The following is a 26,441-nucleotide window of genomic DNA, read 5'->3' as shown; positions in this document are numbered from 1 at the left end:
CTCTAGATCAAGTGCCATTGGAACCTGAATAGCTCACAGGCCCAATAGCCTCTGGTCTGTGCGCAATGTCACCGTTTAATTCCCCCCTCGCGTGGGACTTACCATCTCTGCTGGCCCAGAGACACACGAGGGCAACAGAAACCATCTCCTCCCCGTGATCTTGCTCCAGGCAGCCCAGCAGGTGCTGCAGCAGCAAAGGCAGTGACACAGGCAATTTCTGGATCCTCTCCGAGAGCTTGTGGATAAGAGAGGAGGGGCGGAGGGGAGAGGAGAAGAAACAGATGATCAAACTGTGCAGAAAGACCCTTGAGGTCTGGAGCCATGTGATGCTCCTCCTCACCAACCCCCGATCCGTCTCAACAGCTGCCTCACCTTCTCATACAGGGCAAAGAGCCGCAGGTCCTGAGTCAACAGGGTCAGGTACAAAGGTTGCCGGGAGCCTCGCTTCAGGAGCACCAGCCGCATCTGCAGGGCAACAGGCGGAATCAAGTCTCTCAAAGCATCTTCTACCTGGGCGGCCTCAGGCCCCAGCCCCCCCCCCAAAAAAAGCAGCTCCCCAAGCCTTTCTCTTTACCCTTTGGGGCCTTCAGCAGCCCCTCCAGGTGTTTTTGCCTACCTAAAATGTGTGCTTGAACTCCAGTAATGCCCTTTGTTTGCCTACAGAACGGAACCTGCGATTGTGTGAACGAACTACCCTACTATACAACACGTACAGTTTACATCTGTTGCTCTGCCCACCACTGGCATGTGCCCCCCCCAGGAGAGACTGCCTAGAATGTGATGCGTCCCTTGAATCTAAAAAAGGCTCCCCATTTCCGTTCTAACCACTGGAGAATTTATCATTGGAGGGGGAAAGGGGAGAAGCACGGACACGATGTTTTACCCCAACTGTCCCTCCCAGGAGCTCAACCATCCTTGCAAGGTAGGTTAGGTGAAGGAGAGACAGTGGCTGGCCCCAACGTCACCCAGAGAGTTACACGGCAGGGTCGGGATTTGAATCCAGGACTCAGTAGTTCTCCAGCCGCTACTAGGCCATCTTCTGTCTCTGAATAGCCCAGGAAAACCACTCCTTTTCTTCCCTGCTTCTTTCTCATTAATAATCAGGAAGAAAACACAGGTGGAGCAGCAAGCAAAGACCAACCACTTCACAGCTGATCTGGAACCTGCACTGGGACATAGGTGGTGCTCAAGAGTCAACACGGTGCAAGGAGCGAAATTCTGCATGTGCTTTACCAATGTTACATGGGGAAAAGCAAGCAAGCAAGCACTAAATGTTCATTAGAACAGCATGCTTCCTTCTCTTTAACCCCAGCACATGCATTCCTTTTCAAAACCATACCAGGAATTGCCCACACATTTTCAGTTCCATGAGGGCTAGTAACTTAACCAAAAGGAAAAGGCTGAACAGCCCTGGACATGGAATCCTACAACTGATATTTAAATCCCACACTTGTGCAGAACAGTCCAGGTCCCAGAATTTACACAGCTTACTTGTAGCTTTCCAGACCACACCATCAAATAATTCAATCCTGACATCCAACCCCCAAACACAACATTTTTCCATTTACTTGGTTGTTGAAAGCCGACTCCTCCAACTTTTTGCCATACAAGGCCAGGTCTTTGCGGACCATGGCAACTCGGTCAGGGGGGTCCAGAGGTCCAAGGGGAATGGAGAAGGCGTCCTTCCGCCGCTTGAGAGACCCAAGGAGTACAGATCCCTCAGAGACACTGAGGACAAGGCTGACTCGCTGCAGGGAGAGTCAGAGAACAGACAGAAGGTTCATGCAAAGAGCAGGTGCAAGGGAACTTTGGGCCATCATCTGCATGTGGCTGGTGGGAAAGGATGCATGCTATATTCACACACAGGTGAGGGTAGCTACAAAGCTCACCTGGGGCAGCTCCTCGGGCAGCCAATCAGAAACCAGCTGCCCACCGGCCGTGTAGGTAAGGTCAGCGCCATCCACCAAAACCACCAGAGACTGGCGTCGCTTCAAGCACAGGGCCACAGAATGGAGGAGGGACTCAAACTGGCCAACCAGCCCCCTGAAAGGAAACAGAGCAGCCCTCTTTTATTCTCTTACACAGGTGAAGCAAGCTTGCAGGTGAAGCAGCATCACCCCTAATAAACCAGGCTCCTCAAGATGGCTGCCGTGCTAACCTGTAGCTTTTGGGTGGGGCTGGAGGATGCTCCAGCAATTTCCTCAGCTGGGCACACAGGTGGCCCAACATGACCTGGGCTTCGGCCTGATCAGGCCGGGCTTGGGTGAAGTGGGTCACGACGTGGTAACTGGGAGCAGGGTCTTCTTTCTGCTGCGGGGCTTTTGCTCGAAGCACCTGGGAAAGGGCCGCCTGAGGTAAAAGGAAGACAGTAGAAGAGGAGGATTCAGCAACAGGTCCGAGCAGAGCCAAATCAGGCCTGGCCAGTGTCGACCCCAGAACTCAGTCTCCTAGCTTTTATTCCCTGCTAATATTGACGAACAGCAGTGTCTTGCAGTAAATGAAAAAGAACCACGCAGAGTCAAAGATCCACAGTAAAAGAAAAACTTTACTGAGGCAAAAACTTCGTTCCATACAATGCACAAGCAGAGTAAGAGAGCAAAGAGATAAAGCAGCTTGCTGAGCCCAGGACTTCATCTCTCCTGGCTCCATGTGACCCTGAGTTAGTCAAAACAATATCTACCTTCCAGAGTCTTCCAGTACATTCCAGAATCTTCTATAAACTTCCAGTAGTTTCTGCTCTCAAATACCTTAGTCATGAAAAATATGTGCTTTCCGTGGGTTGAGGAAGTCACTATCCCCTCAGCTCTCAGGTTTATCCATTCATTTATATCTCACCTTTCCTTCAAGCAGCTCAAGGTGATAAACATGGGTTTTCCCCTCCCTACTTTCTCCTCACAACAACCCTGTGAGGTAGAGGTTAGGCTGAAAGAAGAGGGAGAGAGGGGGTTGACTGACCCCAAGTCAACCCATTGAATTTCAGGGCCAAGTGCAAGATAAGATAAGATATCTTTATTGTCATTGTCCCCTTGCGGGAACAACGAAATTACTCGGTTGCTACATCCACTCAGATAAAGCATTCCGCATAATCCAAAATTACAAAAACCTAATTAAAAACAGTAAATATAATACAAAATAACAAGTAAAACCAGATTTGAACTCTGGTCTGTGAGGTCCTAGTCCAACCCTCTTAAACACTGACCCTCTTTTGATGAAAGCTTTACTGCTGCTTGAAAGGGTGGGCAATGCTGTAAAACCCAGCAGCAATTAACGTTCCCCACTTCAAGCATCCCAGTGGAATGATCCTGCAAATAGCATGCTGTCATTCCCAGGGACAATGTCAGGAAACAAAAAAATTAATTTAAAAGGTAGCTAACCACACCAGCAGTTTCTAGCCGGCCAGCCTGCCTGCCTTTGCTAGGCTGTTCTGTTCCAGTTCCTCTTATCACCCAGTCTCAATTCCATCCCCAACCCCAAAAGTCAGCGTTCAATGGTTACTGAACATGCTCAGTTCTCGTTAGGACATTTAGAGGTCCTCCCCTTTAGCATTTTTAGGTTTATTGGCTCTTACTTTTTTTTGTACTACCGCAAACCAAGACATTTCCCCAACCCTGCAAATGTATCTCCTTGGTGCATGGATGGTGTACTGGCTACCTACACACTTTGAGAATCGAGTTCACTATTAGTATCTAGTGACTCATCCACAAACCAACTCCTTCCCAACTCCAAATCTCGCTTCCTTTACTTACCAGGAAGACAGTCTTCCCTTGGCCAGGTTCTCCTCTCACAATGCAGAGCTTTCCTCCATGCAGCTGGGCAGCCACAGTGTGGATGAGTTTTGCCCGGGCACAAAACCTCCTCTGCTGCAACTCCTGGAAAGAGTCTTGCAGGCCATTTTCTTCCTCCTTTTCTGCTTTGTCATCAGCCAGAGTGGAGCCATCTCCCTTGGGGGGGGGGGTGTAAAAGCAGGGAAGAGGAATTGATGAGAAAGGCAGACAGGCACCCAAGGGTGATTGGTTTAAAGACAAACACCCACAGGTTTAAACTGCAGTGTCTTAAAAATGAAATAAAAATTTGCCTTTAAAAAAAAAGGTTGATTATTGTATTTTATTTTTGCTTTTCTGTTTTTGTTTTTGGTTTTTTTCTTCTTCTTCTGGGCTATCTGATATTATGTTTATGTTATGTTATGTTATAGTAGATTACGTTATATTTTTTGGGTGTAGTTGGTGCGTTTATGTTATGGCTATGTTATGTTATGTTATATTATGTTATGTTATTTTATGTCATATTTTGTTATATTTTTTAAATATCAAAATAAAGATCTTTTTAAATCTTAAATTTTTTTGCAAGAGTGGTTGATGTTCTTCACTGTGCCTCTGAAAAGCCTCCATTACATTTCGCTCTTTACTCATTTAGTCCATCCCCCCGCAATGCAGGAAGCTTTCGCCTAACAGACTCGAACTCATGACCTTGAGATTAAAACTTATTACATTCCTTGCTGGAGGGCATGTTGCTGTTGGGAAGGGGGATATTGGGGAACTCTTCCCACTCCACAAACTCGCTGTTACAGAGGATGCTTGTAGACATAACTGCTGGGAACAAGCTTCCCTCCATGCAAAAAGTACTTTAAGCGAAAAACCGAACATGCTTGCTTTTTTCAGTCCTTACCTCTATAAACTGGCACCGGAGGCATTCCCATACATCTTGCAGGACCTTGACACCGAAATCCTCAAGCCCCTTGACATATGGCCTGCCCTGGACAACCCCGCCCCATTGACAAACGTATCTAATATAAAAGAAAAGAAGGAGAGGAGAGAATCCACAGATAATGAAAATGTTTGTGGAAGGGTCTTGGGATCTCTCACTACCCCCACCAATATCCCTTTCCCATCACCTGCTACACGAAGCCAGGCTGCCATGGTTCTCAATGCACTCCTTCAGGTCTGCCAGCCGGCTCTTGGCCTCCTCTGACTCAGCCACGAAATCCGCCTTCCACGTTTCTGGCACGGAGCTGCCAAGAGTGACAGAGGAGAAAAGAGGCACTAGATTATGACAGACCACAATTCTCAATCAAAGGAAAACCCACATTCTGTGAGATTTGCTTTCAAGTTTCATGTTTCCGAAAGAACCTGGGTGTTTTGGTTGAAAATCCAAAGCTGGACAACCAAGAAGTTTGGGTACGAGTTATACACATATGCATATATAGTCGTACCTCGGTTCTTGAACGCCCCAGAACTCATACGTTTTGGCTCCCAAACGACTGAAAATTGGAAGCTTATCCAACAGGACTTCAGCGGCTTCTTATTGGCTGCAGGAGCTTCCTGCAGCCAATCAGAAGCTGCACTTTGGAAGTCAAACACACTTCTGGAACTGATTCCATTTGACTTCTGAGGTAAGACTAAGTTTATTGGGGGGGGGGGTTATGGAGGGTTGAGAGAGCTCGTTGTTATTGATATTATTGTTGTATCTTTAGTTTTAGATCTTATGATTTACATGGAAATTGTTTCCATCTGGTTGTGTATGTTTTGATGTGTTTTATTGTTTATGACTTCTGCCATGTTTGTAATTATGTAATTTTGTAATTATGTAAACCTTGTCATGTTGTAAGTCACCTTTAGCGTAGTTGCAACTATGGAAAGGCAGCATACAAATAAAATGATGAGGATGATGACTATAATCCATTGTCCCTCCTGAGCCATGCCTTCTTTCAAAGGAACTGGTCAAGAAACCAGTTTGCTTTGCAATAAACATGTCCATGTTTATTCATGTTCAATCTCCCTTTTATGATGGGAGTTGCTTGTGATCAGCTATTCTACAGTCACACCATATATGCAATTTTACAATGGAAGGGAAATTTGTCACCCCAATTATTTCAGATGTCTTTCACTCTCTTCTTGTGGGCCTACAGCTAGAGGAATCTCAGGTCATGTTCCAAATCAGATTTAACATCTTTCCAAACCGTTTTGTAGCTTTGCTTGTACGTATCATGGTTGCATACCAAGGGATACTGAAAAAAATGTGATTCCGCAAGCACATGCAAAAGAAGAGATACCCAAGAGAGACAAGAAGGCCAATGAATTAAATTCTCAGCACCTCTCGCAAGAGTTGCAATCCTCTGAGGTTAGCACAAACAACATAGCTATAACCAGAGTTTATGTTTGGAGCAGAGGTGTTGTCACAGTACTGTACTGTGGGGGGAGTGGAGCTTCAGGACCCTGGAGAGCTCCTTGCCTCCCCTCAGAAGCACTACAAATTGTATGCACACATGCACAAATGTGTTTTTAATGTCCATAATGTATGCCAGATGTAAAGCTTATGTGTTGTAGTGGAGACAGAGTAAGATCAGGGAAACATGATATTCAAAACCCCACTCAACCACAATGCTCTTGAGCCAGTTGCTATCTCTTGCCAAAACCTACTTTGCAAGGCTGTTATGAAGATTTTGAACTTTGTACCCAAAGTAGAGAAGGCCTGAGGGGCCCACAAAAACTTACGACGATGACAACAAAGAAGAAGAAAGAAGAAAGAAGAAGAAGAAGAAGAATTTGGATTTGATATCCAGCTTTATCACTACCCTAAGGAGTCTCAAAGCGGCTAACATTCTCCTTTCCCTTCCTCTCCCACAACAAACACTCTGTGAGGTGAGTGAGGTTGAGAGACTTCAAAGAAGTGTGACTAGCCCAAGGTCACTCAGCAGCTGCATGTGGAGAAGCGGGGAATCAAACCCAGTTCACCAGATTACGCGCCTACCGCTCTTCCAATTTTTCTGATCCCTCCCCCCACAGGTCTACACATCTCTAATCCTGAGGTCCTTAGAGAAACAGGGTAAATGAAGGTTCTCTTAAGCACAACTCACAGGAAGACAAAAAGGGAGGGATCAGAGGGACACAGCCCCATTCACAAGCCCAATCCTACAGTTTCACCAGATACTCACACAATTCAAAGTATTTTGTCCACAGCTGACAGAGACGACTAGAGATCTGATGGGCTTACTTTACTCAAAAGAAACATGAATCTTCAGGATGCACGATTCTCCTCCAGAATGCCAAATTTCAGCCCAGCGTGGCATCTGGAAAATGTTGCACCAAAGTGCCCTTTCCATTGGGATCAGCAAATAACCCGAGTTGTAAAGCACCACAAGAGTCATCTAGTGCAATGCCCAATCTTTTGCCCAACACGGGACTCGAACCCGTGACCCTGAAATTAAGAGTCTCATGCTCTGCCGACTGAGGTATAAAGCAGAAGTATTGGTGCTTTTGTGTAATAACTATTATAGGTTAGGGCAGGTTAATTGATTTTTTTTAAAAAATTAAGAGCATTAAGCTACACTACATTACAGCATATGGAAATATTTTAAAACAAAATGCGTTACTCAAGAAAGTCTGGCTGCCGGAGGTAGAAGAAGCCCCTGGATGATGCAGCAGGGTTCTCACAACCGTTCAGGAACTGAACCACCTCCAGCTCAGTGATGGAGCGGCCCGCTGGGTAAGACTTCACCTGCGGAAACGACATACAAGCTTTGCAAAACCCAACCTCAAAGACTCCTTAGGGCCATTTTGAGGTCATCTTCTCTTTGACTGCATTCTTGCTCTTTTAATGTCAGTTCTCATCACATCCTCTTCCCCTTGAAGTTCAAATAAAAAAATTCCTTCAGTAGCACCTTAAAGACCAACTAAGTTTTTATTTTGGTATGAGCTTTCGTGTGCATGCAATACGGTGATTCCTTCTCCCTCTCCCAATTAGTTTTCTTTCTGTGCCATGCCTTTTTTTAAGATCGCAAGGCTAAGAATAGGGAGTGCATTCTTTTCACAGATCTGTGAGCTATGCTGGGAAAACCCTTTGGGAACAGAAATGCACATACCAGAATGCTGCTCATGTGGCGAGCAGATTTTTTTTATATATATATATCTTGTGTAGGAAAAGGAGAAAACTGCTAACCAGACTGTGCCCGTTTTGTTTGGGAAAGGATGCTTCCTCCTGGGCCCTAAGTGCAACGGAGCAGCACTAGAAATGGCAAACTCAGTGTCTCTTCACTCACCCACTCAAAATGGGGTTCATCTGGCAAGGAATACTCCGTAGGGACGTGGCCATATCGCTCCCCAAGGATCCCAATGAACAGCTGACTCCGACAGACTTCTGACAAGCAGAGCTCCAGCTGCCTAGAGAGAGATGATGAACCTTTAGAACATCTGTCTGCTGAACCTCCAATCCCACCACCACCTTCCTAAATGCATTTATAGGAGACAAGTTACACGGGGAAGAAAAACAGGTCAAGGTGTTCTGACAGAACTCCCATAATGCCTTGCTTCCGACGCACAGAAACTTTTGATGCTGTGTTTTCTTTATTCACTCAAGTCAATAGGGGAAAGAAGAAGAAGAAGAAGAGTTTGGATTTGATATCCCGCTTTATCACTACCCGAAGGAGTCTCAAAGCGGCTAACAATCTCCTTTCCCCTCCTCCCCCACAACAAACACCCTGTGAGGTGGGTGGGGCTGAGAGACTTCAGAGAAGTGTGACTAGCCCAAGGTCACCCAGCAGCTGCATGTGGAGGAGTGGAGACACAAACCCGGTTCCCCAGATTACGAGTCTACCGCTCTTAACCACTACACCACACTGGCTGTTGCACATTAGAACCCACAGTTCAGTGGTAGGGCATCTGTTTTGTATGCAGAAGGGCCCAAGTTCAACCCCCGGCATCTCCAGGTGGGGCTGGGAGAGACTTCCTGCCCCAAACCCTGGAGAGCTGCTGCCAGTCAGTGTAGACAGTACTAAGCTAGAGGACCAAAGGTGTGGATAATTATAAGGCAGCTTCCCATGTCACTTTTCCAAAGAACAAATTCGAAAAGATCCCCCCCCCCGAACTGCACAAGAGAAATTACAGATATGAGACTGGGGGTGGCAATTGTGGGCATCAGGCTCCAGCCCAAACATTAGGCAAAGTGATGCAGCTGCCTCAGGCAGTAGCAAAGAAGGACTGGAGGAGTAGAACTGTGGATGGGCCACACGGCCTGCCCTCTACCCTGTAAGCTAGGCTACTACCCTCCAAGTGTAGTAAAAGGGTGCTGAGCTAAACTAAAATTCAACTATCAGACAAGTTGACTTTGGTATGCAGAACTGAGGAAGTTTGGAGCACCCCCAAATAACCCTGGTCTTTCCCCTCCTCTCCTCATACTTGTTCTGCTGGCTCTCGTGCTCAGTGATCCCCCAGCGGAGGTCGATGTCCTCTATCGCCAGGCAGAACTGGGCTGCCCGGGCTCGTAGCTCAGGGAAGACGGAGCGGATCAGCAGGTCCCGTTCGCCGTGCATGTCCCGGAAGGTGGAGGAGACAAAAATCCTGACGGAGCGCCACCTACGAGGGAAATGATGCAGGATACAAAAGAAGTCATAACCCTGAGAGGTCTGAGCACCACATGTGCTCACTCGGCCATTTTGATCAGGCAGGTGCCTTCACTGTACAGTCATGTCTTGGAAGTCGAGCGGAATCCGTTCCAGACATCCATTTGACTTGCAAAACGTCTGGGAACCAAGGTGTGGCTTCTGATTGGCTGCAGGAAGCTCTTGCAGCCAATCGGAAGCCATGGAAGCCTCGGACGTTCGGCTTCCAAAAAGAGTTCACAAACCAATCACTTCTGGGTTTGTGGTGTTCGGAAGCCAAAACGTTCAAGAACTAAGCTGTTCGAAAACCAAGGTACGACTGTACTGTTTTTGCTGCCTGCTAAATACATTTTTGTTTAGCCTATTCAGTTTGTCGAATGTGGATTGGTGTTTTGATGTGGATTTTAACTTATTGTTGATTAAAAAATTTTTTTAGATGTTTTAAATACAGTGGTACCTTGACTTACGAACGACTTGACAACCGAATTTTTTGACTTACGAATGGGGCAAATGGCGGCACGCTTACAATTTCTCGACATCCAAACGGAAACCGTGGCGGTTTTAGATAGGGTTTTTCTGACTTACGAATTTTTAGATGGGGTTGCTTTGACTTACGAATTTTTCCGTTTCCAATGGCGCTTTTCGACTTACGAATTTTTCGACCTATGAAGGTGCCTTCGGAACGGATGAAATTTGTACGTCGAGGCACCACTGTAGTTGTTTTTAACCTGCTATTCCTTCTGTGAATCGCTTCGAGGTTGTTGTTGTTTTTACAATGAAGCAGTATATAAATTTTACGAAGCTCCACTTGTAGGGCAACCCAAGTCCTCTCTCATAAACTTCAGTTCACAGTCACCTGCTCTTGGGGGCTGGTATCAAGGAGGCAACCCTGGTTTCCACCTCAGCCGCTGCTGCCTTTCGCTTCTTGGGCAGGCCATGGATCTCATCGGCCTTCCCAACATGCTCTAGGAACCGGGAGTTGCCACATTCGGCCATAAACCTGCAAAATACAGAAAGGGGTTATCAACCCAGCACAAAATGCAAAAAAACAAAAACAAAACACAAAAATGAACAAGGTGCTTCTCAGGTTTCTGTTTCCATGGCTGGCTGCATGCCAAACTGCTAGTAGCCACCAGCCATCAACGCTCATAAAAAACACTTTTAAAAAATCCCTTTCTGGCTTTCAGCAACCATTTGCAGAATTAATCCTGGGCTATCCAAAAGAACAAAGATGTAAATACACATTGGTAAATAGTGTCATGCCAACCAGCAGTTCTTCTGCATCTGCTTCCCATGCATTTGCTCAGTTCTGAGACTCACCTGAGCACTTGCTCATTGAACCCGCTTATCACAACATTCCTGGAACCGGAAGTACTTGAACTCCTAAAATTGGATAGGGAAAGGAACAGCACTCAGTAAAGTTTATGGGGTGTGTTCCACCAGACACCCCCCATGCTTCCCCCCACTCTCTAATGCTCCAAACCCAGGTAGAGCTATAAAAAAAATAAAAGTGGGAAATGCAAGTAACGTATATTTCCGTGTATAAGACGAGGTTATTTTATTGGGGGGAAATGCTAAAAATTTGGAGTCGTCTTATATATGGATAGTGCTGGGATGGGACGGGTGATTGGTGGGTGCCTCAAGCAGGAGATTGTCAGTGGCGTTTGGGGGGGGGGAATGGTGGCTGCGGCAAGGTCTGTTTGTGATTTGCTGCGGCGGCGGCCGGTCGTGCGATTGTTGGCTGCTGGCTTCATGGATGCATGTGATTGGCAGTGGCGGTTTGGCGGGTGAGTAATTGTCGGCAATCCCCCCCCCCAAAAAAGCTCAACAACTGTGGGCAATCTCCCCCCCCCCAAAAAAAGCTCAATAACTCTGGGCAATCTTCCCCCATTTTCTCAATATTGAGCCCCCCAAAATAGGGGTTGTGTTATACACAGGGGTATGTTATACATGGAAAAATATGGTATATCAATGGGGAGCTGCCTACTACATAAGGGCAGAAAATATTTCAATAGATGACTTAATGAGTTAATAAATAGTTTAAGATACAATTAAACAGTGATAGAATGAAATGACTGATTAATTGAATGAAATGATACAATTAAAAATGACTGATTTTTCTAAGTTTTTAGCAGTTCTTGTAAGCTGTCTTGAGTCCCGTCAGGGAAAAAGCCATGGTAACGGTAAATATATAATAATTATCTTCAAAGAAGGGTTGTAGCTCTCTCTACCAAGGCAGAGCATGTGGGGGGGGGGAGAGCTATATAGGGGGGAAATCTCCTATTGGCCAGTAATGCACATGAAGAACTTGGATACATTTACTTAAGAACGTGTTGCTATCAGTCTTCCCAAAAGCACTGGATTAAGTGGATGGGATTGGGAAAGACTAATAGCTGAAACAGACTTCCAAAGCTAAGCAGGGTGCGTTATGGTTTCAAAATGGATGGGGGAACCACATGTTGAGATTCCTGCATTGCAGCGGGTAGGAATTGAACTGGTCAATCCTTGAGCCCCCCCCCCCCATCTAACCCTACAGTTCTACGATTGATTCTATGCACCTGTTCAGTATAAGGCAGCTTCCCTAGTCCCTGCGACTTCTCCCCTACTTACGCAGCATTCGCACAGACATTGACAAAGAGGCAGTCTGGGGACACATGGTGGCGATACAGCCAAAGGGCAGAGCCAAGGAGCGGGACGTGGGGCTCAGCGCTCAGAAGAAGAATTCTGTCCACCTGGGGTGGGAGAAGTGAGAAGCAAGCAAGCAGGAATCAGGGACTTGCAGAAGCCCAAAGTAAATGTTAATCGCCTGAGTGCATGGCTAATCCTCACAGGGCCTTCCCCATTAACCAGCAGCGTTCACTGGTGAACTGAAATTAAATCATTCAGCAGCTGCGCTCTGCAAAACCATGGAAAGCTCGGAGGAGTTGGGACCCCAGACTGAGGCTCTCTGTTCCCAAAGGAGATTCACAGAACTGCCTAACACTACCCTAGAATAGCATCCTCTATGGTTCATTGTAGGGAGCCAGGTGGTGCTGTGGGTTAAACCACAGAGTCTAGGGCTTGCTGATCAGAAGGTTGGCAGTTCGAATCCCTGCAACGGGGTGAGCTCCCGTTGCTTGGTCCCAGCTCCTGCCAACCTAGCAGTTCAAAAGCACATCAAAGTGCAAGTAGATAAATAGGGACCGCTCCGGCGGGAAGGTAAACAGCGTTTCCGTGTGCTGCTCTGGTTCGCCAGAAGCAGCTTTGTCATGCTGGCCACATGACCCGGAAGCTGTCTGCGGACAAATGCCGGCTCCCTCGGCCTATAGAGCGAGATGAGTGCCACAACCCCAGAGTTTGACACGACTGGACCTGATGGTCAGGGGCCCCTTTACCTATGGTTCATTGCATCAGGGCCACACCACCCCCTCGCTGTCACTGCCCAAAGGGTCATCATTCTACAGCCCAGCACACTGCTTCCAAAAGAGGACAGCCTTGGGGAGGCTCACTGCATGCACAAGGGCAGTGGCTGTTGCTGTTTGGCTTCAGCATTCCTTAAGTCAGGAGTGGGCTTTGGATCCCCACCTTCTCCCATTTATACAGGCTGCCCAACAACATAGTTCTCTGGGCACATCACAAGTGACAGAAGAAAAAAGCAGAGCTTTAAAATGCAAATAAACAAAACCCAAAAGGGGCTCCTCCTTTCGAAGGAAGGATATAAATTTGATCAATAAATGGAAGTGTAACGCTTTTTTAATCCACAGAGAGAAATGTAAGTCCTGATATGAAGAGGATCCCAAATTATTTTTAAATGCAAATGTGAATAAATGGGTCTTCACCTGGCACTAAAAGCACACACTAATGTCTGGTGTGGTACAAGGTAGCTTCAGACGCAATCATTTAAAAGGCACCCTTCATTAAAGTGGGCACATGTTTTATTATATACGTTATAAAAATTGCAAATGGCAGGCTCCATCCAAGAAGATTCATTTGCTGGCAATAATAAAAGCTTTGTATTGTTGCCCGGAAGAGATACTGTGCATTATGGTCTCAACGTGCGTCACCTTTCAGAGATTTTCGCTCTGAAAGGCGGCATATACTCATTTTAAATAAACGAATTCCAACACTGTGTTTGCTGTAACAAATATAAAAAGGGAAGGTAAAGGGACCCCTGACCATTAGGTCCAGTCGTGACCGACTCTGGGGTTGCGCGCTCGTCTTGCATTATTGGCCGAGGGAGCCGGCGTATAGCTTCCAGGTCATGTGGCCAGCATGACAAAGCCGCTTCTGACAAACCAGAACAGCACACGGAAACGCCGTTTACCTTCCCACTGGAGCAGTTCCTATTTATCTACTTGCATTTTGACGTGCTTTCGCACTGCTAGGTTGGCAAGAGCTGGGACTGAGCAACGGGAGCTCACCCCATCATAGGGATTCGAACCGCTGACCTTCTGATCAGCAAGCCCTAGGCTCAGTGGTTTAACTCACAGCGCCACCTGGGTCCCGATGTAACAAATATAAGTACCGCTTTAAAAGGAAATGAAGGAGTGCTTTATTGAGTCGTGCTCAAATTCAAATCAATTAGCTAACCCCTTCCTTTCATTCTTAAGGTAGCCACCCAAATAAAGAGGCTGTGGTCCATTAATTCATCCACAGTGCAAGCCCAGAGACTCACCTTTTGGCGGCGAGCGATGAGGTCCATGATGACGTCTCTGACTCTGTGATCCTCTTCGTAGGTGTAGTATTCACCCTAGAGGTGGAAGCAAACAAGACAGGCACAGTGAGTGGGTGCAGAAAGCCCCAGATTCAAGCTTCAGCATCTCTGGGTAGGGTTGGGAGAGAGACCCCCCCCCATCTGAAATCCTAGAGAGCTGTTGCCAGTCACTATTGTGGACAACCTGAGCTAGCTGGAATAATGGTCCGGAGCTCAGTGTTCAGCGTAGCTTCTTGGGATCCTGAGGCAAGGCCTGTTTGGCCTAGAGCAGCGGGCAAGCCTTTCTTGTGAGAAAAGGGAAACCAAATTGAAAAAGACTCACACACAGGAAATACTGCAAGCCCTAAACTCCCATGTTGTTGTATAATTTGGGAGGGGGGGAATAAAAACATACATTGCAAAACCAGCACAGACAGAGTGCTTTTTGAGGGCTCCTGTGCACATTTTTTTAAAAAAAATGATTTAAAAGTACGTGCATTGTGTCCCTCCCTCCCAATGAAAATGAAGACACTTGACACATGTGATAGATTAAAATGGGCGAAAAGGCCACAACTTTATTGGTTACGGATGTTGAGCGGTATTGGCTTAGGCATTGGACCCTAACCATCGATGTCCGACTCCAACCTGTGTGTTGGAAGTCCGGGAAGAGTTAACCACCAGTAAGGAGCCCCAGTGATGTACATCAACCAAAACTCCTCCTGTGATCACTGTTAGGGGCGTGCCTTATGGCCCTAACCTCCCTAGGTTTCGGACCAGACCACGCCCCCGGAATCCTTTAACGGAATACTCCTCCATTTGCAGGGCAGGTGATGGCGCTACCTGCCCTCCTCAGTTCTAATGCAATTTCCAATGCCTTCCGCCAAAACCAATAATTGTGACGAATTGCTATGAGGTAGGCGGAAAAAAACCCTTGGCTAGCCCAAGTGGGAAAAGTCCTACCAGGCTCCCCTGACTAACCAAGGCGACCAACTGAACTCCATAGCAAGGTCAAAGCTAGCCTAAAGGGTGGGTGGGCGGGTGAACCGATGCAGCTGGTGAGCAGGGAGAAAGAGAGCGGGTTCCCGCCCTATGCCTGCTTATAGAAAGCAGGACATGCCCCCCCCAGCCGACCAGATTGGTCGGCCCTCTACTGATGCAGGCAGGAACCCTCCAATCGCTCAGGGGCTGAGCTCTCAGCCCCTGCACATGTGTTCGGGTTATGACGCTCACAACACCACCTCCGACGCAGGCGCGGAAGTGGTTTTGTCTCTATTTTCAGGTCATAGTGTCTTTTCTACAGATCAAGCACATTCAATGTGAGAGATTAATGTTGTAAATAGTATAAGGTTGGGGAAGAAAAGGGGGGGGGGAGAGAAGAGTTGACTAAACTTTCCGTTGTGTCAGAGGGTCACCCTTGGCCAACCTTTCACACACTGCATGAAAGCAGTCGGCGTGTCCGAAACAAAAAACAGGTGTACGGGCACACACAGACAGAGAGAGACACTGCCCTCTTTCTCAGCTAATTTGCGTCTATTTTTTCTTTTTTAAATGTTGTTCAGGTGGTGGCATTTTGCCCAGGGGGCGAGAAACAAAACAACGAAAAAGGGAAGCTGTAACAGGAGTTTGTAACCCCTCCTTTTTTTAAAAAAAAATGGAACACTTCCTCTTTGCAAGCTCAGAACTCAGCTCCATTTTAAATTTATCCCTTGTGATCTGGGTTGCAAAGTTCGCAAAGAACATGCCCTTAATAAGCTGAAAATGCCAGGTAAGTATGGAAAGGGCTAGGGAGATGTGACTGATTCTCTCCCATATCATTATTTGCTTAATCCTATTTGGCATGAGCCGGCAGCAGCTCAGTGGCAGAACACCTGCTTGGCATGCAGAAGGTCCCAGGTTCCACCCTGGGCTCTCCCAGAAGAATTAGGAGATAGCCCTCTCTGAACTATATCTGCCAATCAGCAGGTGGATCAATGGGCTGACTCTGCTTCCTATCTTCCTCATCTGTTATGATTCAGAACCTGCCCGGGGCAGGGGGAAGGAAGAGGAATAAGTCACACCCTTGGACCAGGAAAACGAATTCCACACAGACCCCAATTCCAGGTCTTACCAAATCCCGCAGAGTTTGCACATCCGTCAGCACAGAGCCCGTCATGGCAGCAGGCCTGAATTCTTGTCCTTCGTGGCTGAAGAGAATCTGGGCTTCCTCCGACGCAAAATGCACCATGGAGCCTAACAGTTTGGCCACATCCAGCTTCTAGAGGAGAGACAGCAAGTCTTTCCTTTAAAAAATACGTATGCAAAGCTCCAGTCCCTTTGAAGGCCACCCTTATGGCTAGAGAAGCAGTCGCCTCAACATGCCCAATCTTTGTTTGGCTCTAATGTGGAAAGAGCCAAGCTGCTTCCAGAAGATCTATTCACTGAGCATCCACACCGATTTGATTCTGGGGAGTTTAGACGATGTCTTGTCAAGCAACTAAGGAGCACTTATTCCATACTTCCCTTGTCACACAAGGATTTTGGGGAGGGGTAAGGGGAGCCAAGCAGGTCAGCAAGAGTCCAAAGCTACTTTAATTGCTGGTATTGGCACATGACTGAATCCCACCTAAAAACAGCTGCAGTCTGGAAGCAACCCTCAGTTATCCTAGATATAACTATATCTGCCAGAGGCAAGCTCAAATCACCAGTGGATTTCCCAGGAAGAAATTTCAGGAGGCTGTTTTACATGTTATTATCTTGCAACTTCCAGACACAGGTTTTAAAACTAAGGGAATGGCAGGAACCATCTTGCTGCAGAAACTCGCATCTGAGCTGGTGTTGTGTGAAAAATAAGAAGTTTTTCGGCCTACCGAGCTGAAATTTCTCTTTTACTGACTAGAGGATTTTATTACTCATTATCCAACATTACCTTTTCCTCTACAGCAGGTGTTTCATTTATTATTATTATTGTTGTTGTTATTTACTTTTATTGATTAACAACAACAAAAAGTGCAAACATAACAACTGAGGTTGACAGCTGTTTTAAAAATTAGGTTGTAAGCCAGCATCCGCATTTAATTTTAAGTCAAACAGAGGGGGTACAAATACTAAAATAATAAAAAGTTGAAGATTAAATGAATCAAACATACAGTTCCTGCAAACAACTGGTACATTTTGCTGGTTGTAAGGGGGGGCAGGGGCAGGGGCGAACGGTGCCACTTGACTGCCCGGGGCAGCACCTCCTGGGGCCGGGGCATCGCTCCGCAGCGCACATGCATCCTGACGCATGCATCACAACGCACAACACACACGTCAGGACAAGCCAGGATGGACTGCGCATGTCCGCACATGCACAGTGTGTCCGGGTTGGCGCTGCTGCTTTGCTCGGCCGGTGAGCTCTGCTTCTTCCTGCTCGGGTGGAGGGGGCCAGGGCCCGGGGGCGCGGCCCCTGCCAGAGTGGAGCTAGGGCGGCCCACCCCCTTCGCCCCTCCCTTGCTATGCGCCTGGGCATGGGGGGGGGGGCTGTTGTCATATTAATAGGGCAAGAAGTTGAAGTACAAGGAGCCCCATCAGTATTGGCATCCTGCAGGCTGCTGAAGACACACCTGTTCAGCCAAGCACTTGCCCGAACTTGGGAATTCTTCTTGTTTTACCTGATTTGTCACGCTTTTAAACTAGTTTATTTACACATTTTAAACTAAAGATGTTTTAATGCTCTGATGAATTGTTTTTATGTATTTCAATCAGGTATGGGTTTTAGGACTGATTTTACATTTGTAAACTGCTTAGAAGCGGCATATAAATGAATTCAACAGTGGATCCGAAGCCAATGACAGAGTCAACTAGTTAGGAGGGAGGGCAAACCTTTGAGTTCTACAAGGGCAATACAGAGAACTCGGGAGGAAGGTGGCAGCCAGGGACACCCTCTGGACTGATTGTAAGGAAGGAAATAGACAGGTGGGGGCCAAGCAAGGTTGGCGAGGAAGTAGCCCATTCACCCTGATGCAGCTCCTATTATGGAACAAGTCAACAGGGAAGGGAAAACAGAGATAAATGTTGCTTTTAAGACGAACAAACCGTAAGCGGTTCGGAGGCCTGTCCAGTGTCATCCTGCCCGTTGGTGCTGGGGCAGCAGAGATCCTGGGCCTTCACGTAGGGCTGAAACATGTCTGAGTTTGTTATCAGGATGAGGGTGCGGCCAGGGATGGGGGGCAGATTGTGCCGAACGGCAATGTGGATTGCTTTCTCCAGAGCCTCCTGGTAACGCTGCAGGAGGGCGTGGCTGCAGCGAATCTCTCTGTAAAGTAAGACAGACGGAACCATTGAATATACACATGCCAGTCAACACCTGTGCCACCGCTGCAATGATGGAAGCCTCCCCTGTAGTGTTTTGTAGCAAAGGGAGATGTAGTGTTTATGTTTTTATTTAAAAAAATAGGTGAAATATACAAACAACCTTGAATAAAAAGACAATGGTTATGGCACAGTGCTCTTCTCTCCAAGTACCCTGCTATATCAGATCTCACACCCACATCTATTCCAGCATCCTGTTCTCACTGTGGCTGATCAGATGCCCACTGGATGGTTAAGTCCAGTCAAAGGCGACTATAGGGTTGTGGCGCTCATCTCACTTTCAGGCCAAGGGAGCCGGAGTTTGTCCACAGACAGCTTTCCGGGTCATGTGGCCAGCATGACTAAACTGCTTCTGAAACAACGGATCACTGTGACAGAAGCCGGAGCGCACGGAAACACCATTTACCTTCCTGCCGCAGTGGTATCTATTTATCTACTTGCACTGGCATGCTTTCGAACTGCTAGGTTGGCAAGCCCAAGAGGCTCAGTGGTTTAGAGCACAGCGCCACCCGTGCACAAAGGCACTCTCCCCTCCTGTAATTCCCAAGCGTCTCGGAAGCATCTGATTGGCTGCTGTTGGCCGAATAGGATGCTGGGCGAGAGTGAACTTTCGCCTCCTTGTGGAAGCACGTACTTCCCCTCTTGCTTCCCTGCACGTCTGATGTGAACAGTCCGTCTCTCACTTCTCACCACACAGCCAGCACCATCGCTAACCTGGTCTTCAGGAGTTTCCTCTTCTCACGCTTCACCATACTGAAGATAACAGGGATCTCCAGACAGCCACGCAGACTTCGGCGTGTCCAAGAATGCGATGACCCCCTGTAGGAGATGCTCAGCCCATGGCGCTGTACGATCCTTAGGATGATGTCCTTGTTGCTAGGGAAGGGGGTCTCTGTAGGGCAGGGGGAAAGAGAGGAGGGAGGGAAGGTGTTTATCCCAGCCAGCAACTCCCAGCCCACCTGGCTCCCTTCAAAGGCTGCTGCAAATTCGTTTCACCTACAGAAAACCTAGCTGCCCCTGCTGCCATACTACCTCACTCAGGTGCTTTGAAAGTCACCCAGCCAAACTCCATCAATCCCTTTTGCCATTCTCACTTTCATAGACACCCCCTCCCCATCATCAACCTTCCCTCTGTTGTTGTTTTTTAGATCACTGACACCTGAGGCCAGCAGTGAATGAATCCATTTCATATCTAGGGTGGGGAACCTTATTCAGGCTGATGGACAGTCCCCCTCCACAAGGGGCAGAGTAGTCCAATGCGGCCCTCACCAACATTTCACACACAGAGCCCTCGCACTGCCCTCCAAAAGCCAGATAAGCAAGTTGCTAGGCTCTGGGAAGAAGGTGTGAGGGCTCTAGGCCCCTACCAGAGTCTGCTGCTTCACTTATCCAGCTTTGGGAAGGCAGCACAAGGGCTGAAGGGGCATCCAATTTGGGGCTCGCTTTCTCCCACCAGTGCAACAAGGCAGGGTGCAGGCCATGGGTTCCATTGCGGACAGCTTGGTAAGTAAAGCTGAACTGCCCTGTTACGGAGCCTACATGCCAGTGGCCCCTGGGGCCAGAGGCAGAAGCGGGAGGAGCAATGGATAGGACCATTACTTTTGTACTGCAAGCTACATGACAGCCATGCAGAAGTCAGATGTTCACACACACAAGCACATACACCTCCTGGGCAAGGCAAGAGGTAGCAACACAGGCACATTCCAGTCAGGCAAATGCACTCAAGGTGAGTGTGGGACCCTCTAGTGCACGGGTGTCAAACACAAGGCCCGGGGGCCAAATCCGGCCCGCCAGACCTCGTCATGTGGCCCGCCGAGCGCCCCAGCCAGCGGGACTCAGCAGTGGGACCTTGCTGCTGAAGCGCTGCGCCAACAAAGCGCCGACAAACAGCTGGGGCCGGGGAAATGCTTTTTGCCCCTGGGTCCCTTTGCGCTCTTTTCTGGCGCTGAATCAAGGCGGCGACCCCCCCTTCCCTTCCTTTCTTCCTCTCTCTCGTTCTTATTCTTTCTTTCCCTCTCCTTCCTTCTTTATCTCTGTCTTCTCTCCCTCTTTCTTTTTCTTTCCTTCTTTATTCCTTCTTTCCTACTCTTCTTTCTCTCACCTCTTTCTTTCCTTCCTCTCTCCCTCCTGCTCCCTCTTTTCTTTCTTCCTTCCTTCCTTCCTTCCTTCCTTCCTTCCTTCCTTCCTTCCGTCCTTCCCAACTTTCTTCCTCTCCCTCATTCTTATTCTTTCTTTCCCTCTACTTCCTTCCTTCTTTCTCCCTTTCCGTCTTCTCTCCCTCTTTCTTTTTCTTTCCTTCTTTATTCTCTTCCTTATTTCCTACTCTTTTTTCTCTCCCCTCTTTCCTTCCTTCCTTCCTCTCTCCCTCCCACTCCTTCCTTCCTTCCTTCCTTCCTTCCTTCCTTCCTTCCTTCCTTCCTCCCCTCCCCTCCCCTCCCCTCCCCTCCCCTCCCTCTCCCTCTCCTCAGAAACATAGGATGCTGCTTTATACTTCTGGCCCTTAAACCCTGGAACCAGGAGAGCAGCTTCAGTGAGTCAACCTCAGCCAGTCCCTTTGGTGAAGAGTGGTGGCTCACTGGCAGAACATCTGTCCTGCATGCAGAAGGACCCCAGCATCTCCAGGTACTAGTAGCTCTGCAAAGGTCCTGCATGAAACCCTAGCGAGCCTCCACTACCCAGTGCAGTTACCACAAATCATTTTTCAATAAATTGTACAATAATTGTACATTTGAATATCTACTTGCCATTATTCTGACTATGTTTCTGCTTTCAGAGCTAGTTATTACTTACATTATTACAAAAAACAGTAATAATTGAATGCAGTGACAATAATTTATGATAATAAAGAGTGGACACATAGTCCTACAGATACAACCGGCCCTTTGAGGGTGACCAAACTGCTGATGCGGCCCCCGATGAATTTGAGTTTGACACCCCTGCTCTAGTGCATCTTGGGTGGTGCACAGGCCTTACCCTTCTCTCTGAGGTCATTTTCCAGATCTTTCAGGACCTTGAAGGCTGAAAGGAACCGGAAAGGGAGCTGCCTGCTGCGGATGACGGATTCCTGGGAGGGGAAGAAAAATGTCAGCAGGAGAAGCAAGGGCAGTGGGGGTGGGAATTGAACAGACTAAATCAGGCATAGGCAACATTGGCTCTCTAGATGTTTTGGAACTACAACTCCCATGATCCCTGACCACTGGCCCTGTTAGCTAGGGATCATGGGAGTTGTAGTTCCTAATCATCTGGAGAGCCAAGGTTGCCTATGCCTGGATTAAATCAATGCACTGAGCATTAAAGTTGCTATTACAACCGAGGTACTGGAAATTAAGGTTGTCCATCAGGGGCAGATTTTGCTGCCGTGCCAACAGTTCCCCCCCCCCAAAAAATACTTTACTTTTCTCCCATAGGTGCAAATGGAAGCCATGCTCTTGTTGCAATACAAGACCAGTCAAAGGGCCAAGGCAAAGTAAGAAAAAGCACTCAGACACAGAGCTCTGAAGCACAAACCTGTGTCTAGAAACACAGCAGAAAAAGGATGAGAGCCTTGAGATTCAGGTGGCAAGTGACCTCTCTCTAGGAAAGAACCTGGAGAGTTTAACCCCGTAATCCTGGGTTAGAGAGGCAAATCCCCTGACCTTCCTATGCTGCTGTTGAGGGACGTGGGTGGCACTGTGGGTTAAGCCACAGAGCCTAGGGCTTGCCGATCAGAAAGTCGGCGGTTCCAATCCCCACGACGGGGTGAGCTCCCGTTGCTTGGTCCCAGCTCCTGCCCACCTAGCAGTTCGAAAGCACGTCAAAGTGCAAGTAGATAAATAGGTACCGCTACAGCGGAAAGGTAAACGGCGTTTCCGTGTGCTGCTCTGGTTCGCCAGAAGCGGCTTTGTCATGCTGACCACATGACCTGGAAGCTGTACGCCGGCTCTCTTGGCCAATAATGCGAGATGAGCACCGCAACCCCAGAGTCGGTCACGACTGGACCTAATGGTCAGGGGTCCCTTTACCTTTATGCTGCTGTTGCAAATAAATAAAAGCTGTACGAGGGCCTCACCTTGTCCTCCAGGCGCTTCAGCAGCCGCATGTGGTGTCGATCGCTCACGCCAGCCCGTAAGATGTTGCGCAGATTCCGCAGCATGGCCATGAAAGGCAGCTTCCCTGCATCTGCGAAAGGCCAACAGAAGAAGCTTGGAAGGGATTCAAAACTTTGGGCCAAAGCCAGAACTCTGCACCAACACAAGAATAATTTTGAGGCTTGCAGGCAGCACATCCCCTCCCACTCATGCTGAAGCTGCCTAGATAGAGCCTAGTTAACATTCGAGATTCAGATCAGAAGGTTCCTCAATTTTGAAAACAAGCCAAAGTTTTCACATTGTGGAAGGCATGCTTCTTCTACAGGCAGAATCCTAGTGGTCTGATGGTAAGGAGGAACACAATGTGCTTATTTAGAGCAGCTGTACCTTGCTGTTCAACCAAAATGGCTTTCAGAACAGCATATAAAGTAATCAAGGATGAGCAAAAGGAAAAAAAACAGACAAAGAGGAATAAAGCAAGCAGCTGTTGATTCTCAAAGTAATTCTGTATCATGACCAGCTGGAACAGAAGCAACTGAGGGTCCGGGGGAAGCCAGATGAAGCTGGTCAGCTCAGCAGATCCAACTGAACCGAGTCCTGCTTCTCCCACTGCTACAGAAACGCATATCAGTGAACAAAACAATTGTTTTCTTCACTCGCCACAGATGTGAACTGGGATATTGCGGCACTTTTCAGCAGATGGGGAAACCACCACTACAAAAATCAACTTCACTCTCACACCTACCAATCAGCTCTTCCCAGGCCTTGGCCTTGTTCCCCAATTGGCTGAGGTCCCGCTCCCAGGTTTGAGGCTTCGGCAGCCTCATGCGAGTGCCAGCAAGGCTGGAGTCCCAGGGCCCAGGGAGGCGACTTCGCGAGAAGGCAGGCAAATCCGAGGGGTACCTGGAGAGTTCGAGCAAGAGGAGGAGATTTAGGGCGGGGGTGGGCCCACAGGTGAATCATGGCCCAGGTGGATCACCTCCTAGTACGTGCTGGTTGCTAGAATTCTTGCAAAATGATCTGTTAGCTCAACCATGAAATTTAACAGGGTAGGTGGGTTTGTCAAACCAAGGTTTATTTTCTAATTGCCATGCATGCCTCTGCTTCCACTGCAAGCCTGACACAGCTCTGGGGCGCATCTAGGATGCAGTTCAACAACCGGCTGAAGCATTCCACCAGCTGACCCCCTCCAAGGGCCAATCGCTGCCTACCAGGCGCTATAAGAGCCCCATCTTCGGAACCTGCCGTCCAGTCCAAGCAACATGCTTCCTTTTGGTCCGACTGAGTTCAGTGGCAGAGAATCCTTTTTAATATTCAGAAGGTCAACAAGTTCAACCCCTGGCATCTCCAGATAGAATTGGAAAGAAACTCCTGCCCGAAAGATTCCATGGTTCAGAATCCGAAAGGCTACCATTGGCCAGGATGAGGGGGAATTCAATGCTATGCAGGAAAGCCTCACCTGCGTCCCAGGAGACTCATAACAAGCTGGGCCGGCTCAGAGATGTGAAGGCGCTGTATCAAAGCCTTCAGAGAGAAGAGGTCCTTGGGGGCTGCGGGACGCATCTTTTCTTTTTTCAACTCCTCTTCAAACTGGTGAGAATCAATTGACAAGAGGACTAAGAAATCTCAAAAGCCACTTTGCGTCTTCAGAGAAGTTTTGAAAGGGGCTCCCCACAGCCCTTTCCTTGAAGACAGGAGACCTTAACGTAACACTTCAGCGTTTCCTAGCCCTGAGCTATACACAATTAGAGACTTTAGTGTTAGGAAAGGAATGTGGTACCCCAGGAAAACACTTTCCTCTGCTCTCCCAGGTATGTCTTACCTTTGTCTGGAGTAATCTGGCTTTTTTTGCAAATAATTTGTTCCGACCAGGCCAATGCTCTTCCCAGTCAGAAGCTCTTGGCTCTTGCTGAGGAAACAAAATGAACAAGCATTAGCCACATAGATAAACACTGGTGCAGGGCTACTAGGCCAACTTCACATCACAAATACACCTGGTGCTACAGATATGCCCCAATAGGGAAAAGTATGGGGTCTGTATTTTACAGTTTCTGGCGCTCAAAGCTCACAAAGCAAAAGATCAATACCCGATTGGAGTCTCCACCCAAAAAAAGAAAAAGAAAAAAAGTACAGGGGAACAAGACATTTCTGTACATTTTTCCAGCACAATAGTTTGTCACACTCCACAAAGTTTTTTCCCCATGACTGATCTTACACAGGAGCAGCTATAGACCAGGCACATCCAACAGTTAGATCATGTTCTACCGGTGGATCTCTGGACCTCTGTGGTAGATCACTGGCTCCCCCAAAGAAGCTCAACAACTTTGGCTCCCCTAAAAAAGCTCAATTTTTTTGCCCCCCCCCCAAAAAACAGGGCTTTCCTCCTCTCCAAAAAAGCTCAACAACTTTGACCTGAACCCCCCAAAAGGGGGTAGATTACTGCCAGTTTTAAACTCTGTAAGTACAGTGGTACCTCGACTTACAAAGGCAATCTGTTCCGCGGCGCTCTTCGGAAGTCGAAACCTTCAGAAGTCAAAGCGCCCATTTTGCGCATGCGCAAAGCGTGATTTTGCGCTTTGTGCATGTGCAAACCGTGTGCACTGCTTCTGTGCATGCGCAGAATGCACATACGGTGAAAATACTTCCGGGTTAGCGGACTTCAGAAGTCGAAACCTTCAGAAGTCGAGGCATTTGTAAGTCGAGGTACCACTGTAGATCACAGTCTCTTGGGAGTTGGCCACCCCTGCTATAGACTAGTTCTTTCCAAAACAAAGCAAAACCCATATTTAGCCCTATAGCCACTTCCTGACCCTGGGCTCAAAACCCATTCAGCCCAGTGATGCAGGCTCTGTCCCCCCCCCAACTCTGTCCCTCACGCTAAGAGTATTCTCTGCTGCAGAAACTTTCCTCCAAACTATTAAAATGTTTTTGAACACTCCGTGGTATCACAGCAAGTCAGCTCATGTTTAGCCTATATTGGAAAGCACAAAGAAGATCAGGAACTCTGAAATCAAAAGACCCACCTTCCTGGGTTTTGGGCGACGGTTTTTCTTCCCCTTGCTCTTGCGGTTATTGTATTTGGCCAATTGGTATGCATCGAACTGCCGGAACTTATCGGCCATTGCAGCGCGAAGACAGCAAGGCATTGGAGCCAGAGCTTTTCCTTCCCCTGCTAGGCCCTGCATGCAAGAGAAAAATAATAGCACCGTGTGATCACAAGGGTGAGAAACAGTTCTGCATCCTGGATTACCACTGGACCTCTCTGCTAAAGGATTTTGTGCGGTCGTTCTCTCCTTACCTGAAAGAGTTTGGCCACCTCCTTCCAGTCAGAGGGGAGCTGCACAGTGTGGCAGAAATACCGTCGCAGATGTGGGCGGCAGGGCATAAGGCGGGCAGAGAGCGCCAGGAGAAAATTGGCCGTACTGCGGATATTCAGTTCCTGGCGAGTGTACAGGGCAACCTGTCATTGAGGGAGAAAGAAATTGCACAGAAAAGTACGTCAAGGAGAGCCCAGGGAGGTTTCTAGAGATGTTAAAGTGAATATGAGGACACCACCACACAAAGATGAGGCAGCTGGTCTGGACATTTTCCTAGAAAGGTGGACCTCATTTGTATCCTGTGTTTGTCAGACCTCTCGGGTTCTGTAGGTTGAACTCCAAACACAAGAAGGACAACAGCACAACTATTGTGCCAAACCCGACATAGAGCACCATCGTTTTTGTTGGGCAGGCAACTGCACCCAGCAATTCCAGGTTAGCACTGAAAGCTCCAATGCAGATAATGCTCTTAGCACAGATTCCACGCTTTTGGAGATGCAAGTTTCTAGCCCTCTGTGATCACACGATAGAAGGAACAAAAGCAAAATGACACAATTCGATATGAGGATTCTTTTTTTGCTGTCCTTTAATTTCCTCATTCCTTCTGCAGCTCAAGATCTTTCAAGGACCAGTTCCCACCTCCCACCTGGAGAGAGTTTCAGAACCAGTCTATTTTAATTTGT

At 47.8% G+C, this 26,441-nt stretch overlaps 1 protein-coding gene across 6 annotated transcripts in view; it reads right to left on the bottom strand.

The window, feature by feature from the left end:
- Positions 1-26,441, bottom strand: part of TEP1 (telomerase associated protein 1) — a 67,732-nt gene that overhangs the window by 25,123 nt on the left and 16,168 nt on the right. For all 6 annotated transcript variants that reach the window (XM_035134664.2, XM_035134663.2, XM_035134662.2 and 3 more), the window contains exons 6-30: positions 25,740-25,901; positions 25,465-25,620; positions 24,264-24,350; positions 23,901-24,031; positions 23,187-23,344; positions 22,423-22,532; positions 21,348-21,438; positions 19,089-19,266; positions 18,099-18,318; positions 16,153-16,299; positions 14,028-14,102; positions 11,984-12,105; positions 10,694-10,756; positions 10,230-10,373; positions 9,171-9,347; positions 8,036-8,156; positions 7,370-7,494; positions 4,892-5,008; positions 4,666-4,783; positions 3,747-3,941; positions 2,159-2,349; positions 1,890-2,043; positions 1,569-1,748; positions 373-465; positions 103-235 (exon numbers count right to left, since the gene is read on the bottom strand). In XM_035134664.2, coding sequence (XP_034990555.2) covers positions 103-235; positions 373-465; positions 1,569-1,748; positions 1,890-2,043; positions 2,159-2,349; positions 3,747-3,941; positions 4,666-4,783; positions 4,892-5,008; positions 7,370-7,494; positions 8,036-8,156; positions 9,171-9,347; positions 10,230-10,373; positions 10,694-10,756; positions 11,984-12,105; positions 14,028-14,102; positions 16,153-16,299; positions 18,099-18,318; positions 19,089-19,266; positions 21,348-21,438; positions 22,423-22,532; positions 23,187-23,344; positions 23,901-24,031; positions 24,264-24,350; positions 25,465-25,620; positions 25,740-25,901 — 3,448 coding nt within the window. The remainder of the gene's footprint in view (positions 1-102; positions 236-372; positions 466-1,568; positions 1,749-1,889; positions 2,044-2,158; positions 2,350-3,746; positions 3,942-4,665; positions 4,784-4,891; positions 5,009-7,369; positions 7,495-8,035; positions 8,157-9,170; positions 9,348-10,229; positions 10,374-10,693; positions 10,757-11,983; positions 12,106-14,027; positions 14,103-16,152; positions 16,300-18,098; positions 18,319-19,088; positions 19,267-21,347; positions 21,439-22,422; positions 22,533-23,186; positions 23,345-23,900; positions 24,032-24,263; positions 24,351-25,464; positions 25,621-25,739; positions 25,902-26,441) is intronic.

This window comes from Zootoca vivipara, chromosome 13, assembly GCF_963506605.1.
Source record: "Zootoca vivipara chromosome 13, rZooViv1.1, whole genome shotgun sequence".
NCBI classification, from domain to species: domain Eukaryota; kingdom Metazoa; phylum Chordata; class Lepidosauria; order Squamata; family Lacertidae; genus Zootoca; species Zootoca vivipara.
Note: the sequence above shows the minus strand (reverse complement) of the source record. Positions and strands in the feature narration are given on the sequence as shown.